The sequence below is a fragment of the Mastigoproctus giganteus genome, chromosome 9, assembly GCF_048544385.1.
Source record: "Mastigoproctus giganteus isolate SK-2022 chromosome 9, ASM4854438v1, whole genome shotgun sequence".
In the NCBI taxonomy this organism is placed as follows: Eukaryota; Metazoa; Arthropoda; class Arachnida; order Uropygi; family Thelyphonidae; genus Mastigoproctus; species Mastigoproctus giganteus.
Genome location: NC_143583.1, coordinates 51,612,632 through 51,632,822, shown reverse-complemented (window position 1 = coordinate 51,632,822; position 20,191 = coordinate 51,612,632). Strand labels below are relative to the sequence as shown.

The following is a 20,191-nucleotide window of genomic DNA, read 5'->3' as shown; positions in this document are numbered from 1 at the left end:
TCATATTTGAGGTAGGTCCAATATAATACTGGTTAAGAATAACACACCTTTTAGACTAAAAAATGTCAAAGAATCTTCATCCTTCCAATCTATACTCAGCTGTCATATCAAGTTTGAAACCCTTTTAGGATACATCTGATATAAAGGAGTTAGCCCAGTGGTCAGGAGCGACAGTACATAGCACGCGTTCCTTGAGTGGACCGGGGTTCAAGCCCGTGACTACTAAATACGATAAATATTTGTATTGACGATTTATTGTAAACTCTACTGACTTGGTTGTCGTGCCGGAGTATAAACAGAAAATTTATTTTATTTAAAGGTCATATTTATGCAAACACATATTTATTAAATACTCCATATTAAGGGTTAGCTGGCTTATTAATTTAAAATCTCTATAAAATATATAGTCAGACCACTTTATAATGAAATCTGTCGTTCCCTTGAAAACATTCGTTATAAAAAAATATGACGTTTTCAACAATGAAAAATACTGTAATTCAGAAATACAGTAAAAGATGGCAAATAAATCAGAAATAAGTGGAATGATTACATTTTATAACATTTTAAAACAATTAATTAATAAATACATATTAAGAAATGACTAATACATGATGCACAAAATATATTAGTACACTTTTAAGAATAATATTGTGAATTATTTTGTTATTTTTTGTTGTACATTGGATTCTACTGTACACCATTCATAAAAATGTTTGAATTCGTTTAAACTTTAACCACTGACATATATTTTCTGTTACATTTTCTTCCCACTGAAGACCTCGATGCAAAGTTTCAAATGCTGCCAACGTTTCTTGTTTTGAATGTTTAATATTGCCCTCATTTTCATCCAACTCATCATCGATATTGTCACTAGTCCTTTAAATATGCTCCAAAATATTGGAGTCACTCGGATATTCAGCTACTATGACATCATCATCAACCCCTAAAAATATGCCAAGAACAATTTCTCTGCTATTCAAACCTCGCTTGGAACTCTTCCCAAGATTTCTCAATGTCTTCTAGTTGTTCATCCCTCTCATCTCTGTTAATTAGCATTTTTAGCAAAACCTGCATTTGCAAAACAATTCTTAATCACTGTTTCCGTCACATCTTGATTCCAAACTTTCGCCAAACTTTCTGATATGCACATCCCAAATCTATAACATAATCTATAGGTTGGTTGGTTTCTATTCTCAGTATAATTTTTTTCAGTATGAGTCTTTGGTAGTGCATTTTCAAATTCTTGATAATGCCTTATAAAGCCGATAAGGATTTTTTAAGATGCAGCGAGGCCCTTGAAACGTGAGGACCTAAGCTTGTTTATCTTATATGTAAATCCAGCAGTGGTTGCAGTTAAGACGAATTATTCAGAAGGAAGAAAACAAGCTTCAAACTTATAAGTTTCAAAATTACTGAATGAAGGTGGGAAAGGGCAGCTGTTGACAATCAATGAATTTTAAATTCATTGCTCAAAAATTTCACTAGTCATTCAAGATTTTTTGTTGTAGTTGTAGTCCAATTCTAATGACATTAGCATTAGTACAGGCATATGATGCAAGAAAGCAAGCTTATGCAGAATCAGCCAAAACAAACAAACAAAAAAAAAAAAAAAAAAACGGTCCCATTTCACCCCTCCGTTCATTCCAAATACCTGTCCAGCTCAGCCATAAAATTTTTTTAGGCTATCAACTTCCACAACAAAGGATGGAAGTCTGTTCCACCAACCAACTACAGCTGACTAAAGGCAAACTTCTGCAAATCTAACCTACATCTGTCTTTCCTCAATTTGAATTTATGCCCTCTCAGGTGATTATTCTGAGCAAGAGGAAGAATCCCATCAGCACTGAGCATGCTCAAACCATTCAACGGTTTATACACCTCAATCAGATCACCTCACTAGTCTCCAGACACTAATTTGCAAAACTTAAGCCTTTCTTCGTAAGAGCAACCCTTTGTTCCATTCACTAATCTTGTTGCCCTTCTGTGTACTCGTTCCAGCAGCTCTACATCCTTCTTGAAATGAGGCCTCCAGACCTGTATACAGTACTCAAGGTGTGGCCTGACCATTGCCTTATACAATGGAATAATCACCTCCTTATTCCTGTTAGAAAAATTCCTGTATATCATTGACAAGACAACATGAGCTACTCTTCCAGCCCGTCTGCACTGCTCAGAAAACTTCATATCTTCCCGCACAATCGGCCCCCTAGTCCTTTTCATTCTCTACCACTGTCAGCGTAGTACCACGGAGTTGATACTTTGCTCTAGGGTTACTGTTTCCCATATGTAGTACTTTACATTTGTTAATGTTAATCTTCATTTGCCACCTCTCAGCCCATCTGCTCAACCTTTCCAGATCCTGTTGCATTGGGCGCCTCCGTAGCCAGGTGGGAAGGAGCAGCAGTGCATAGCACACGCTTCTTGATTAGACCGGGGTTCGAGCCCGTCACCACCAAATACGGAGAATGCGGAAAGGTCAGGGAATGACCACCGCATATCCCGGAGCAATATGGCCTTAGTTGCTAATGCTCCTAAAAACCAAATAACAAACAACAACAACAATCCTGTTGCAGCAGCATACTGTCAGTATTGTCCTTAATAACCCTGCCAACCTTTGTATCGTCTGCAAACTTGGACTTTAAGCTTTATATACCATCATCAATATCATTTGTAAATACAGAAAACAACAATGGACCCAACACTGAACCTTGAGGGACTCCACTAATAACATTAGTCTATGATGAGCAGTGTCCATTGATTACCACTCTCTGTCTTTTCCCCATCAAACATCCCTTTATCCATAGTAGCAATTTGCCTCGAATGCCACACTGCTCCAATCTTATGCACAAGTGTCTTCCATGTGCACCAGTATCAAAAGCCTTTCTAAGATCCAAATATATAATATCAAAGTTATTCCCTGCATGGAATTCTTTTGTGACTGCATCATAGTATCCAATCAGATTGGTCAGGCAAGGCTTTCCCTTAAGAAAACCATGCTGTGTCCGAACTATAACTGAAGTCTTGTCTAGATGATCCTGCAGTGCTTGTTTAACCAGTGCCTCCATTAATTTTCCTGGAACAGAAATTAAACTCACAGGTCTATAATTACTTGTGTCAGCCTTTGATCCTCCTTTGTGAATTGGGGTCACATTTGCACATCTCCAGATTATAGGTAGCTCCCCTGAGTCCAAAGAAGCTCTCATAATTATGGCTAAGGGTTCGCTTACTTCCTTTGCTGCCTCCTTTAATATAACTGGATAGATCCCATCCATCCCAGGTGCCTTTTTTATGTTTATCCTCAACAATTTCTCCTCCACTTTCCTCTCAGTTATTACAAAATCATCCAGCTCACTGCCAGAGTTTACTTCACCTCTGGCATTCCCCTCCCTGAATGTAGATGCAAAACACTTATTTAGTTTGTTAGACACCTGAGCAGGATCCTCAACTGTTGAACCATCAATATCCAGTGGACCAATCTGATTCATCCCTTTCCTTCCAGAGTTTGCATAGGTAAAGAACTCTTTTCTGTTTTTCTTTGCATCCTTTTCCAAGGATTTCTCATAATCTGCCTTTGCCTGCCTAATCTCCTTTGTCAATTGGTTACAGACCAGCTTATATCTATCATAGGCTTCCATGTCACCCATTAATTTATATGAATCCCATGCATTTTTCTTCTCTGCCATAAGTCTCATTAGTTCATCTAACATCCATTTAAGCCAAAACCTTCAACAATATTTCTTAGTTGGTATGTAAAGCCTAGTAGCTTCCAAGATAAGTTCTTTGAATGCTTCCCATTGTGAATTTGCAGTTGGTAACATCATCAGTTGGTCCCACTGTATAGAATTTAAATACTGTCTCAGACCATTGTAGTCACCTTCATGAAAGCAAAAACCCTTCCCTTTACCCCTGATGGTAGTTACCTCTTTGAGTAAATCCCACTTCAGCACACTGTGATCACTGCCACCTAGTGGTTCCTTTATCTGCAGATTCATGAAGAATCACTACTGATAATCAGATCAAGAGTATTACTTCCTTTAGTTGCCTCCCGAACATACTGATGTAGAAAACAATCATCCAATAAATTCACAAAAGCATTGCTAGTGTGCGAGTGACCAACTCACAAATTCCAGTCAATATTTGGTTAGTTAAAATCACCCATTATATGACTCTCTGATTTACTGACCCACTCTATTTCTCTGTACAGTTTCTTATTATACTCATCAGAGTCATTAGGCCTGTAGCACACTCCTACTCTCAATTCTGATCTCCCATTGCTTATGTCAACACCAAACTGACGCGACATTGCACTGTCCAGTAATGTTGACTGGCTTCACTTTATTGGATTTTATGTGTTTCTTAACTAATAGCATAACCCTTCCTCCCTTCCTATCATGTCTATCCTTTGTACACATATACCTACATTGTACACATATACCTACAATGTACACATTGTACTCTCTAAATTCCAGTTCTGCATTCCTTATATATGTGTGACACCACGTCTCTGATATCCCAAAAAAATCTGCCTTCGATGTTTTGAGCAATACCTGAAATTCATCAAATTTATTTACCAGACTCCTAGCATTGGTGTACACGCAAGTATACACCTGTTCCTATTCTTAGCTACCCTAGCACAACCCATGTGTTTACTTGTACCGCAATGACTCCCAGCAGTCTCTGAAATGCCCTGGACCTTGTTTTCCAGGCTGCTGCTCATTTCAATATAAACAGTGCAAGAATCACTTTCACCTCTGCCAGTGGCTACTGTTAATCTATTATTCCTTGTATCCTCCAAGCTAGCAGTTTTCCGACCAACCTAGCACTGCCTCGATAGCATCAGCAAATATTCTGCACCCTTTCTATTTAAGTGTATCCCATTCCTGTAGAAGCAGTCTCTCCTGTTAACAAGTACAGACTAGGCTGAAAAAAAAAAAAAAAAAATTCTACCCCTTGAGCCTTGCACAATCTTTCTAGGGCCCAATTGATCGGCAAGGCTCTCATCATATACTCCCTCCTATCGTGTCTGGGCAGAATTGCAGACACTTTCAAATTCAACCCTAATTCACGCCTTTTTTTCAACAGTGACCTGTACTTGTTAATTAATTCCGCCGGTCTCCTATTCTTAATATCATTAGTGCCAACGTGTACAACAATATCACCTTTTGTGCCCATAAAAGATGATATCTGCTCTACAATGTCATCAACCTTTGCCCCTGGCAGACATACCCTGGTCCTGTTCCACCTATCCTTTTTACATACCATGTTCCCTGTTTTCGTGACAATAGAGTCACCAACAACTACTAGTTCCTGTTGGTCCGGTGCATTCTGCCTTATGGGTTGCCGCTATGTTGCATGATGATCAAAATGCAAGCTCTGGCATTGATGTGGGCACCCGAGAACTTGATGCCCCCCCCATTTAGATCCTTTGAAGGCATCCCACCCTGTCCTTGCTCTCATATAGGCCCATAACAATGCTGAGTTGTCGTCTGATTTCCTCACCCTCCTTACATCGTGCACACACAAAGACATCCCCTTGGCAATATCATGTCCCGTACCTGATCGCTCTACAAACATCAAGCAAGCAGTGCATTTTAAAACGCTGTGATTCAGAGGGCAACTGACCCCCCCTCAGTTCTCGCCAGAGTCACAGCACTCCTAGGCACCTCCGTAGCCAGGTGGGAAGGAGCAGAAGCAGTGCATAGCACACGCTTCTTGATTAGACAGGAGTTCGAGCCCGACACCACCAAATACGGAGGATGCAGAAAGGTCAAGGAATGACCACCGCATATCCCGGAGCAATATGGCCTTAGTTGCTAATGCTCCTAAAAACCAAATAACAAACACAGCACTCGATTTAGCTTGAGACCTTTGCTTTGCTACTCTGGTCTGGGTCATGATTTCGATTCAATTTCAATAAAAACCTAGGGGTTGTTTACTTTTGCCTATTATCAAAAATTTTAATTTTTCATTACCAGCCATATTTGCAACCAAGAGTGTAATTCTCTTTACTATTTTTACCACCTACACATTTATCACCTTTAAAAGTCAGTGTCTTGTTCAGCAAACAATTAAAAAATAGAGCTGCTTCGTCAATGTTGAATATGTCTTTGGACTCGTAATCCTCTATAATTTTTTACAAAACTGTTTCTTTCCAATGGGTATAGTCTTCTTCGATTGCAACTCCACTTTCATCAGAAATAACTCTTTCGAGTAAGCCATGAGGCTCGTTAAATTTGTCCAGCCAACCAGAACTGGCTTGAAATGTTTTTTGTGCCCCAGAAAAGGTGCATACTCCATAGCCTTTTCTTTTATTAATAGCCCTGATATCGGCATGTTTTGGTCATGAATCAACTTCATCCACTAAAAAACTGCTTCATCTACATCTTCCCAAAGGTATAATTCTCCACGCTTCTGAATGGGTCCCATTTCCTCAAACAGTTTGAAAATCAAAACACAGTTTTCAGAATGGTTGATACACTACTGGCATGGATACCAAATTTTAATGCGATTTCTTTTTCTTACGCTTCAATCTACACTATTAAGCACTTCCACTTTTTCACACTACACTCAAGATTTTCCTCTTGAGTGTAGTGTGAAAAAGACACATTTCCTCTAGACACTGAAAAGTTACTTGAACAGCACTTCAAACAAAGCTGAAATTAGGAACCACTTGTAGCTACCATGTAAACAGAGACAGGTGAAATTTAGAGAAAGTGCGGATGACTCATTTCTTCGAAACAACAGATGAATTTCCAAGATAAAGGAAAATCACTCTTATCTAATTCTCTAATAAGATGCTTGCGGAAGAAAATAGGTTGACCAGAGCCAATGTCCACATTGGGAATATGCCTTAATCTTTGCCAATGGCTGTGGACAGCTAACCAGCAGGATTCTCGGTATAGTAGTGTATAAGTTGTATACGTTTTACTTCTTTTTAGGCATTGCTGACCACACTGCTGGGCAAAGGTCTCTCCCAGAACCTTACATCCTTTTCTATCCCACATCGAGTTTCCTCCCGCAGGGTTTTACAGGCACCATTAAATTGTAAAATATTTTAGCTCTTAATTTGTGGAATTAATGCTTTTAGTTATTAAAATTTAAAGGGATTAATTCTTAATCCTTTTAGCTCTTAATTTGTGCTTTCTATAGCGTCAGCTCCATTGCCTTTATAAAGGCCAGAGGTGTGAACAATGTGTACCCAGGTCTCTCAAAATCTGAAAATTTATTCGGAAATTTTCTTCATTATACAGAAACTATTTTCAATGTAATGACCAAGGTGAAATCAAAAACTTTCGCTATATGAAAATTCGTTAAAGAGAGGTCAGACTGTGTGTGCATATATATATATATATATATATATATATATTGTGTTCTTATTGAAGATTATGATAATGATATCTGGTTAAGTTTACCGTATTACCGTAGTATTTGTAAAATGTAGAAGAGTCATATTTAGAACATCTAGCTAAGCTGTTAATGTTTCATTTATTTATTTTTTCATACTGGTTCAGTCACTAGTGCTTCCTTGCTGACATACAAATTTCCTGTGATGCATCCCCACCCCCCCAACTATGAAAACATGATCAAAATGTAATGCCTGCTAACCTTTAAGAATGTTTCATTTTGATAGCAATCAGAATTAAAAGCAGTTCATACAAGGAAGTTGCACCCTATGCAAGCATTTCATTATTTTTGTGGGATTACCAATTGTCACTTTTTAAATAAGAGCTCTTGCATCATAAGATATATGCAGCTATAACCTTTCTCCATTTTCTGAAAGAAGCTGTTACATTGGACTACAAGAAAATTAAAGTGGCAAACTCAACTTTTATATAATTGTTATTCCCAAAATTAATGCACAGTGCACATGTGCTTCACTCGACATGCCCATGTAAATCAGGATAATAATCTGAAGTTTAACCTCAACATCAGTGTGCTAGAAACCCAGTTCCTGCACTGAATGCTTGTGCAAAGGCTTTTAAAAATGAATGGTGGTATTGCTATTTCATGGTGGTTTATGAAATTATCATCAATTTCATACAATTTTAGATCTTTGATCTGAAACTGTAATCTAACCTAAAACAATCACCTTAAACAACAACCTGAAACAACAATTCTTAAATGTGTCACCATTCCTACCATGTAAAGTTTCAATTTTCATAAATTGAAACTTCACGTAAAGTGTAAAGTTTCAATTTATGAAAAATTGAAACTTTACATGGATATCAGATTATAACATTATTTCACATTGGTTACAAATAGGGCTTAACAATACTGAGATTCCAGGATCCCAGTCATTTTTTTCCGGTATTCAAATCCCAGTATTGATACAAAAATACCGGTTTTTCGGTACTAATTTAAAAAATAATTATCCATGATTTATTCACATAAAGGTTATAAAATCGACAACAATAAATCATTAATACTGCTGAATTTGCAAATGAGGGATTGTTATACACAGTACAAATGTAACGGAAACCTGAAAACGTCATGAAAATGTAAGACAAAATCTTACAAATATATTTATTTTAGTGAGTATAGTGTGTGTGGAAGTAAAGCACTTAAGGAATAATGAAAACAACATTACAGAAATATTTCCATTTGTGGCAGTAGGCCTGGTAGTGCAATTAAGGAATATGGTGAACAATGGTATGGCAGGTGCGGAAGAGTTAAAATTAAAAGCGCTTCTGAACAATAGTTCATTCCCTCTATTACACCGCTACTTGAGGATGTGACATAGTGCATTTTGCAAAAGGGTGTTGGATGAAGTAGTTCAAAAGTATTGTGAACAGGTGATCTTGAGGTAAAAGATTTTGTTGTGTGGGAAAAATATTCTGTTTTTCCCACTAAAGGAAGAAGAGTGAGTTTAAAGAATAACACTGTGATTGGATCAGGTTTAAATTAGATGGGGGAGATTCGTAAACTTCTGGGGTTTGCACATAAGGTTGCATATAAAAAAGTAGTGCAAGAGGCAATTGTAACTTGCAATCAATTCAATAAATAAATAAATGGGAAGGAAATAAATAAATAAGGGGCTCGCACCAAAAGAAGGGTTTGTGGTTGTTGTTCGGAGGGATTGCAGACTTCCAGTGGTAGTTCTGGGAGTGTCCAACTATATAGTGAAGGGTTCCGCCGGGCATCTGGCTTCTACTATTGCTGTAGTAATTTTCTTCAGTATTAACAGAGAGCTGTTCTTGAAATCCAGAAATCCGACAGTACTGGAAGAGCTACACAGCAGAGATGCAGATCAACTAAGAAAAGAAAAGAAAAGAAAGAGAGAGAGAGAGAGAGAGAGAGAGAGAGAGAGAGAGAGAGAGAGAGAGAGAGAGAGAGACATCACCGCACTCCATGGAAGGAACCCGCACAAAGGAATCCCACCGTGAAAGAGAAGGAAGGCAAGTCCTCTGAACTGTGTTGTTTTAGAAATGGTACTTAGATAAAGTGGGAGATTATTTTAGAGTAAGGCTGAAGTTGAAGAAACATGAGAAATAAGGAAATGTTCAGTATTGAGTTGGTTTATTGGTTGAAGTTGTAAAGAATATTGATATTGCTAAATTAAGAGAGATTAAATGGAATTGTTAGCATTAAGTTAGCAACTTATGGATTGCTGTTGTGAAAAGAATTGATATTGGTGATTATAAGATTGAATTAGTTTAGTGTTTGAAGCTGTAGAGAGAGAGAGAGTTGAGATTGTTAATCGAAAGAAATTTTATGGAAATGATAGCATGTATTAACAGATTAAATGAGAAAAATGAATAGATTAGATATAAATGAACACCAGTTATGTATTGTAAGTAGAGGGTTGTTAAAATTAAAGTATCCCTATGTAGAGTGCTCTGGAGAGAGTTCTAAGGCTCGTACTATAGAGAAATTTGGACAAAGGTACAATAAAGAACGTGCTTACCATTTATTGGAAAAAAAATAAAATAAAAAAAATTAGATACAAAATTTGTCACTGTATGGCATGTAACTATCTTAGTTAATTATGCAAATAACTTACTGTCGTAGCGCGACTGCTCAGCTCTACTGTACTGTATAAAAGCAAAGCAGTCTCTTCAAAATCATACAGTTGATGTTTACCTGCACTACAGCAGCAATGCCAACAATGTTGCAGGAAAAGGCGCTATTATGAAGCTGTACTATCAGAACAGCAACAATGCAGCTATCAGAGAATTCTGGCATCAGAAGCACATGAGGCATGGACCAATGACTGTTTGTGCTGTTCACAAAATGATTGTGAAATTTGAAGCGACAGGACATCTTGGTGTTTGACCAGGTAGAGGTCGAAAATGAGTGGACTCCTCTCATGTTGAAGATGTGGCTGTGGCTGTCATGGATTTATCAAGTCAATCTCCATGTGGTAGTGCAAGTGTGTCAGCTGTTTCTCGTGAAGTGGACATGCCGTATTCCACTGTAAGGCTAGTAATGTATCAGGTGTTGCGGTACTATCCTTACAAGATGCATATGCTACAGCAGCTAAAGCATGGTGATGCAGATATTCGTTTCACATACGCATTTCACTTTCTGATGCGAATGACAGTGGATATCGCTAGGCCATGGAATATCCTCTGGAGTGATGAAGCCCACTTCTGCTTAAATGGACAAGTGAATAGAACCAACTGTCACATTTGGACAACAGAAAACCCTTGAGTTATCCAAGAGGTCCTGTTGCATTCTCCAAAAGTGACAGTGTGATGTGGATTTACGGCCACATTCATGGTTGGACTATATTTTTTTTGAACAGGTAACACCGACTGGACCCCGCACCTGTTCCGTCTTGGACAGCAATATTATGAAATGTTGGCAAATATCGCAATACCAGAGGTGCAACAATGTGGGTGCCTTCAAGATACCATATTCATGAAAGAAGGTCCAAAGACTGCTAAGGCAACACTTTACAGATGAACGGGTCATCAGCAGTTGTTTCCAGATATCTTGGACACCCTGATCACAGACCTCACCAATGCGATTTTTTTTTTTTTTTTTTTTTTTTCAATTTTCAAATCACAAATTTTTTTCCCCAATAAATGGCGAGTGCATTCTTTATTGTACCTGCTGTCCAAATTTCTCTTCAGTATGAGCCTTAGCACTCGCTCCAGAGACATCTACATAGGGATACTTTAATTTTAACAACCCTGTAGATTTGTACGATAAATGATTTTTGTTTTATATTTGTGTCATTGTTCTTGAGAAACTGACAGCTCAAATATAATATATATATGATATATAATATACATACTCGTGTGTGTGGAGGGGGGGGAGGGGAATATCCCTCAGCTCCTGGAAATTCTCATTTTTTAACACAGTCAGGTAGCTTGTGGGGCCTGGGGAAAGCTGCTGTACAAAAATCATAGCCACTGACGGTGATACTAAGGTACAGGAAAATCAAACAGAATCCAAAAGGATGTTTTCTGCAGCTAATTAAACGTACCAAAATTAGATCCAGTTTAAACGATAACACTATTGAGTTTCTTAAGAACCATTGAGTTTCTTTAATTAAATATGTACCAAAATTAGATCCAGTTTAAATGATAACACTATTGAGTTTCTTAAGAACTAACTTTATTTGGACAGGTAGTGTGGATGCTTATTTTTTTTATTTTTTTTTAGTATGTTTAATAATTTTTGCTAGAATATTTATTATTGTAATAAAAGTTTGATTTAAAACGTGAATTCAAGTAATTACTTGTTCTTTTACTTACTTTATTGCACCTAATTGTCATAAAAATTTATTGCAAAAAATATATTTTTTGGAATACCGGTGTCCCAGTTTCATAAATTTAAAATACTGAAATACCGGTATTAAGATTTTGTCAAAGCATGTTGAAGAGAAGTAATGCTCAAGTAGACTGCGAAAATCTATAGACAACACATCAGCAGTAATTATTACTACCACTTTGCAGGAAGAAAAAAAAAAAAAAGAAAAAAACAAAACAAAACAATGACCTGTGGAGAAATAGCAAACAAATCAGGAATTGACACCTATTCGCTGAATTTTACCGGAGGTATTAAAAAAATGAAAGGTCACTGACCAATGGGTTCTACATTTGTTGTCAGTTTTTTTTTTTGTTTTTGTTTTTTAGTTGTTGGCACATCAGCATCTGTGGCCATATTGCACCTCCCAAAGTTTTTGCATTTTTCTACTCTGATCCAACCCCAAGACCTTTGGGTTGCCAAGCAGGCACTTTACCCACCCGGCCAGCCCGGTCGGCATTTGTTGTCAGATGAATGAGCAAAATGTAAAGAAATTGAAATGCAGTTACTCACACATTATCAACAAGAAGGCAAAGGGTTTTTAAAAGGGACTGAAGCCATTGGTGAGGAAAAAGGGCATGCAACTTTGAACTTGAAATGAAGTCACAATCAGCTAAGGAGAAGCATTCATCTTTGCCACACCCCTCTAAATGCCACTGGTAACAATCAAAGGTGAAAAAAATGATCATCATTGCCTATGACTATGATCATGTACCACATGGAAGATCAGTAACAGGAGACTACTATGCAACATTCTTCATCGAAAATTACGCCTGCCTGAAAATTCATCAGAAGCAGCCACAGACAGAAAGCTGGTGTGTCTAGTACTCCAAGACAATGCAAGGCCTCATATCATTCAGTCTGTACAGCTTGTTTTCACCAATTATAAATGGGGCAGTAACCCCCCTTCCCAGTCCCCACGTGAGTCCTTGTGATTATAATCTATTCTGCAAGCTTAAGGAAGTGTTATTTGGAAAAGATTACTGTCTTTAGAAGTGGTGAGTGTAGCCATGCTGTTTAACTGTCTGCCAAGTTTGGCAGACAGACCATTAAACAGCATTCAAAAATTATCCAAACGTTGGGAGACAGTCAAGTCAAAAGACACGAAGGAGACATTTTAACATTTTAATGTAAATTATATTATACAATATATTCATTTTAAATTAAACACTTTTGTGCATTGCTTTTAGGATAACCCTTGTATTATAATTTCTATTAGTAAATTAATAAGAGGAGTTTACCTCAATATAGTACGTGGAACACTTCCGTATGATACCCTCCAGAAATTAAAATCGAAAAAACGAAAAAATCGACAACTTACCTTAGGGTAAGTTGTCGATTTTTTCGTTTTTTCGATTTTTTCGTTTTTTCCGTTTTAATTTCTGGAGGGTATCATATGGAAGTGTTCCACGTACTATATTGAGGTAAACTCCTCTTATTAATTTACTAATATTATTATCAACGTAGAACATATTGAGTATTACAGCTCTGATTCATACTATCTAATTATAATTTCTATTATGAACTGAGTGGCCACTTTATTAGAAACACATAGCCTTTTCAGAAAATGAAATAACAATCCTACAATAATAATTATGTTCATGCCAGATATGTAGGGATGCTGCTAGCGTGCAATTCAGTGTAAAGAATGGGCAAGATGAAAGATTAAGTGACTTTGAATATGGCAAATAGTTCTCTGAACAACGCAGATAAGCAGATAGGAAAGCCCATGGAGCTCTGTCAGTAATATACAGGAATTTAACAGCACAGACAAGAAGATGATTATTCCATTGTATAAGGCAATGGTTAGACTTCACCTTGAGACTATTAATGCATACAGGGCTGGGAGTCGCATTTTAGGAAGGTTCTGGATCTGTTGGAAAGAGTGCAAAGAAAATCAATAAGATTAGTTAGGTACAAATAGGTACGCTTATCAAGAAAGACTTCAATTTTGCACAGTGCAGTGCCTGGAAACCTGTGAGAGAAGACCTGATAGAAGAGTTTTAGACTTTAAATGGAATGAGTAATCTAAATGCTGATGGCATCCTTCTTTTTTATAAGACAACCAATTAGAGAAGACAAATTTAAACTGTAAAAGTGTGGTTGAAGGACAGATGTGTGAAAATTTGTTTTCAGCCAGAGGGAATGTACAGATGATGTATGGTAATTTCTTTCTTTTCTTTTGGTTCATGCTTGCTTCCTTTCATCATTTGCCAATTCTTGTCAATTGGGTGTACTGTTTTTTAGTATCCATGTGCTTCATTAACAATAAGCATAATTTCTTTCCCACCTCCTCCTGTTATGTTGATCCTTTTTATACACATTGTACTCACCATATTTAACTTTTGCATCCCCTTTATCAGTGAAAATGTCTCTGATACTTCTAAGTCTGCATTTCATGATTTAACCAAAACTTTAAAAAAAAAAAAAAAAAAAAAAAATTGTGAAATTTCAAATATAATTATTAAAATACATAAGCACAAATTTTAGATACGGAAAAGTTATGAATATTTGTTACCGAAGGTAAAAATATTAAATTTTACTGCTCAAAATTATGAAATTTAACCCTCTTCTGGAAATAATTGAAATTTCTTACATAATTTCTTACAAAAAGTATTATTGTTTTGACTAAATTTAAAAAGTGTGATTACTGATTTTTTGATCCAAAGAACAAAATAAATAAAAATAAATAAATAAAATAAAATAAAAATAAATAAAAGAAATGATAAGGTGAAAGTATTCAAAGACTTACTGGCCTATGTGGAGAATGTGAAGATCCTAATGGTGATGGCTGCATTGCAACAACTGTAGAATGCACTTGAGCTTGAGGAGATGATATCTGCTGCTGCCGTTTCTGTTGTTTCATTTTGTATTCTTGAAGTAACATTGTGTGCTGTCGAGTCTGCTTGCGAACCTACAGTATGGATCCAGAAAATTAGTATTGCAATTTTTCTTTTAGGCCAAAATATCATCATACACAATAAGAAGCATTTTATGCAGAACTTATTCTCTTCCTTTTTTTTTTTTTTTTAAAGTTTTTACAAAGTTTTCCCAACGAAATGGGGCATGTCCATGCTAGCATTCTTTAAAATGGGAACATGGAACAAATTTAAACGTACTGGTCTGTAAACAAAAGAGATAACTGCATAAATCTGCTGTTATAGGAGTGTGCATTTCCAACTGATGAGGCATTTTCTATTTTATTTACATGATCATCAAAAAATAAATTTATCTATCTATTTACTTTTCAACTGTACTATTTGCAAATGAGTTTCTGGACAGTGTGCATGTCCAGAAACTCATTTGCAAAAGGATTACAATATGAAAGTTTTGTAAAAATTGAAAAGCTGGGAAGATAAATGTTTTTAAAAATAAATTTTTCCTATTTTCACTTTATAGCTAAATGCTACAGTGAGTTTATTGTCAAATAAAATCAAGGTCAACATAAATATTCATAAAAATTATTTTTTAACTTTTTCATTAGGGACATAATATCCTCTACATTTATAAATGTATTGCTTGATTCAGATTTAAACTTGCAGTTCTGAATTCCAGAGAATTCTTTCGATTTGGGTGTTTAAACTCACATCATCTGAAACTTTATTGAAAAGTTTTTCCACCCTTTTCAAAACTATCATAAACACAAAAATGGTTACTATTACTTGTAAACACAGTTAACCTTTTCAGCGGTATTTATGCAGACCTACAATTTTTCATGCGTGGAAAACTTCAAATCTATGAACATACTCCAGCAGGTATGTTCATAGATTTGAAGGTTGCTTCAAATATGTTCCATAAATGTATGAAATGTCTTGAAATTTTTCTATTTTCTAGTATATGCTGCCATTTCAAACTGACTTTCTACTTTCACCCTAGTGTTGTGCAATAGAGTCAAAATACAGATACAGTCAGTCCTCGTATAGCACGATGGTTGTGTTCCTAGAAACCCTCGTGCAATGCAAAATCGTGCAATATAAACAACAGGTCCTATGGGAAAAATAGGGTTAGGTGCCAACCACCCAAGATTGAACACACATTTGTAACCAAAACATCACGAAACACAATAAATAATCATAATAAAATACTTACGTATTTTATTATGACTATTACGTGATAAAATATTGCTAAGGCTTTTGCTTCTATCGTAAGCAAACTTGTTTTTGTTTGATTTTCTATCCAAACAGTTGACAGCCGTCGCATCTCTTCCAATTCTTTCTGTCTTAATCTAATGGATTTTAATTACACTTTGAGTTGTTCCTGCTATGAAAGTTGTTTTTTTTTTTCTCTGCATTCTTTGTAATTCTCGGCGTTGCCTCATTTAGAACTGTAGCACGTGCAATATCACATGGTCTTTCATTTCGCTCAAAGCGTTTCACAGTTTCATATTTTTTCGCTATCAACAGTGGCGGACTGGCCATAAGCCTTACCGATGAAACCCCGGTGGGCCAAAGGCCGGTGTGATTTTGGCCATAAACCGTAGTATGAGGCCACTATAAATTTTCCAGGGTAAGAGTTTTTGATCCAGTATGCCTCTGTTTATCGATATTGCTTTTTTTTTTTTTTCTCTCTGAATCTGCAGTGTCTTCACCAGGACACTTTCTTTTCACACCTTTTAAGTATTTTACTCATTTTTAGGGAATAAAGCACTATTACAAAACGAGGAGGCACGCCTGATACACATAAACAAAGCTGCGCGCGTGTAGCAACTGAATAAACAACACCGTAAAGGCTGAGATACACTATTAACACCTCACATTTTACTAAAGCACATTTCTGGGGGTTACTACCATAAAACAATAAAAACAATTTCCACTTGCTTTTCTGCTAGTGGAATCTGTTATAAACTGGTAGTAAACTCGATCTAATGGCATTTGCGATAATACCGATAGCTGCAATTGTGTGGGTTTTTACGCTATTATGGTGAAATGTGTTTTCCCTTCACTGATATATAAGAAACATAAACACATTTTCAGAATATTCTCTTCATTCCTATCGTGTTGCGTTCGGTTGGGGTGATTCTGCGTTTGACTGCCATTTCTTGTAAACACAAAGGCGAATCGTGTATAAGCGAATTTGGTTCGTGTTATATAAGATATCGTTCCTCAATTTATAAATCGTGTATGATCGAATTCGTGTAATGTAAACGCGTGTTATACGAGGACTGACTGTATTAATATTTTAAAATATTTATGTAATAAGTCAATTTTTACCAAATTTCAAAATACCATACAAAAATTCATTGCATGGAAAATACATTGCAAGGGTTCCTCTCATGTGCAGCAACCTAACTGCTGAAAGGATTAACAGATGACACAACATCCCTGTAAAGTTTCAAGATGGTCTCCGCACTCCCACCCCACATCTCCAATGTCTTTATAGTGACCCAAATATGTACTTACTTATTTATTTTTATTTTTTATGAAAACCCCAAGATTGGTTATATACGTACTATTGGTTATAATATGAGAGGTATTATAACCAATAGTACTTAGTACCGTGCTTGGGTTGGAGGTTGAGGAGATGAAAGAAGATATTTGTTGACATTGGACTTGAACTTCTGTAGATGGTAATTTTCAGGAAATACATATGATGGAAGGTTGTTCCAGAAAAGGAATGAATGAATAAAGGAGGAAGATGAAAATTTGGTTCTCTGAGTTTGAACTTGGACTGTAAATGGATGTTGACTGGTTGCGGCATGTGTTTGGACTGTTTTGAAAGAGAGAGCGGGAATTATAGAAGCCAATTCAGAAGAATGGTGCCCATAGAACTATCTGTAGAAAAGGCATGCAGCAGAAACAGTACATCTATGACAAAGCGAGTGGAGAGACTCTGTTAGAGATGAATCATTAATTAATCTAACTGTCCTTTTCTGAATGGAATCAAGAAGCCTGAGAGAAGTTTTGGAGGCACCACCCCTGATGTGGGAACAATATTCCATGGCAGGGTGGATTTGCGATTTATACAGAATGAGCAGCTGTATGGAAAAACAGCTGCTCATTTATGCAGAGGAAGCAATATTTGTAATGTGCTTGTGCCAAGAGAGATTAGAAGATAGGGTAATCCCCAAAAGAGATATATCATTTTGCCCAGAAATCGGAGTGTCACTAAAGATAAGCATAGGAGCAGAAGAATCCTTTTTTGCGAGATATAATTAAACTAAAATTAAGAGATAACTTAGTTAATTTCAAGTGTTGAAATTAACTAAGCTGTCTTTGCCCCACTGGAGAATTACCTGAAGATCGGCATTTAAGGAATTGGTAGCAGATTTTCGAGAAATTGAAGCTAATTGAGCATGGCAAGGTTTCTCAAAATGGAAAGTAGAAAGCAATGTGCTATCATCAGCAAAACTATGGATAGGATTTCCAGTCAATGGAAGGTCATTAATATACAAGAGGAAAAGAGTTTGGGGAAAGAACTGAACCTTAGGGGGACACCAGCATTAGTGGAGAAGTTAGAAGACAGAGCCATCTACTATCACCCTCAGTGAGGGATCACAGAGAAAACTGGATAACCAATTACAAAAAACAGTTTGCAAACCATAAGATGGAAGCATGTTAAGAAGACCTTTATGCCAAACACGTTCAAAAGCCTTTGAGATCTCAAGAGCAACTACTTGTGTTTCACCAAACCTTTCCATTAAGTTAGCCTATAAATGGTTAACACAAGCCAGAATATCACCAGTGGATCGACACTGACGGAATCCATACTGGCGATCATTGATCAAACGGAAGGTTTCTAGGTAGTTTAAGAGTTGGCAATTACTTGATTTCTCCATTACTTTAGAAAGAGTAGAAGTAATTGCAATGAGACGATAATTAGATGGGAGGGATTTGTCCCCCTTCTTAGGAACTGGCTGGATATGAGCAAATTTCCAAGCAGAAAGAAAAACACATTTGGAATAAGAAAGTGAAAAAAGGTAGCAAAGAACAGGAATAACTTCAGGAGTACAGGTTTTGAGAACAAGTACAGTTATACCATCGGGACCCGGAGCTTTCTTGGCATCAAGATTCGTCAAAATCCTTCTGACATCCTTTTGACGTAAGACCACAGGAGGCATTGAATGGAGTGTGTTGGGAATGGTGGGATGTGTTTTACCAAGATCATTAATACATGAGTTGGAAGAAAAATGGAATTCTAGCAGGTCAGCTTTATTCTTGGCTGAAGTGACAACAGAACCATCTGTTTTGGACAGATGTGGGAGCAGAGACGAGCAAAAGTTGCGGCCAATAGCTCTGGCAAGAGACCAGAATGCCTGGCTACCATTAGGACAAGAAGCAAGTTTTCTACTCTTAGCCTGTTCAAATTCTAGTTTGGACTGATTAATGACTTTACAATTGTTGCAAGCTTTGGTGTAGGTAGAAAATGAAACTGAAGAATTGAAAACAAGACAATTACAATATGCAATGTTCTCCTCTTGAACACTCTTAGCACATTTATTGGATTGTTTGTTTGTTATTTGGTTTTTAGGAGCATTAGCAAATAAGGCCATATTGCTCTGGGATATGCGGTGGTCATTCCCTGACCTTTCCGCATCCTCCGTATTTGGTGGTGACGGGCTCGAACCCGCGCATTTATTGGAAAACCAAGGTTTAGATAAAGAACGAGATTTTAAAGTGGAGTGTGGGATAAAGGATTCCCTACAAGAATTATTCCCTGCTAGAAAACAGAAGCCAGCTGGAGTTGTGACCATTAAAATCACCAAGGAAAACTACCGCACTGTTAGGAAAGTTGAACTGGAGAAAGTCAAGTTGCAAAGAGAGGAAGCCAAAGAGCTCCAAGTGATTTGTGGAGTTGGGAGAACGGTAGAGACAACAGATGAATTTGACACAATGATGCATAGAGATTTTAAGCCAGAGAAAATCAAAGAGAGGAGATCAAATTGCCAAGTCTCTGACAGGGAATATCAGAACAGACATATGCACAAGTACCACGTTTTAGGCGAAAGGAATCACACAGCGAATAATTTGGGCATCTGAGATGAGCAGTAGTTGAATCAACCGATAACTGAGATTCTGTCAGAAAAAGTACATGGGGTTTGGCAGACTGCAAGTGGAAATGGACATTGTTGAGATTAGAATTGAGACCACATATATTTGTGAAATGAATTCGAAGTGCTTGTGAGGTTTAGATCTTTTCGCAGATAAGGGTGATCTATTTAGTTTGACAATTCATGGTGTATTCAATAGTAAAAAAAAGTGGGTAGGACATGCTTTATGAAGTAATGAAATTTTTGGACATGGCATACACATGGTAAGAATATACCCAGATCCTTGACATAATGTGGCCACGAGAATGCTCCCAACATTCACACTACTCGGGCCAGTCACTATGTCGCAGAGTAACAAGATTATACAATAGCTAATCCGGAAGCCTCTAGAGAGTTACCAATAGGTTTGGTCCGGTGTACTAACTAGCGGCTGGCCTGCGAACACCGTTT

At 36.9% G+C, this 20,191-nt stretch overlaps 1 protein-coding gene across 5 annotated transcripts in view; it reads right to left on the bottom strand.

Moving 5' to 3' along the window:
• The window catches only part of LOC150080216 (histone-lysine N-methyltransferase 2C-like), a 1,301,638-nt gene that overhangs the window by 581,626 nt on the left and 699,821 nt on the right, over window positions 1-20,191 (bottom strand). For all 5 annotated transcript variants that reach the window (XM_090381514.1, XM_090381519.1, XM_090381517.1 and 2 more), the window contains one exon: window positions 14,507-14,668. In XM_090381514.1, the coding sequence (XP_090237640.1) occupies window positions 14,507-14,668 (162 nt within the window). The remainder of the gene's footprint in view (window positions 1-14,506; window positions 14,669-20,191) is intronic.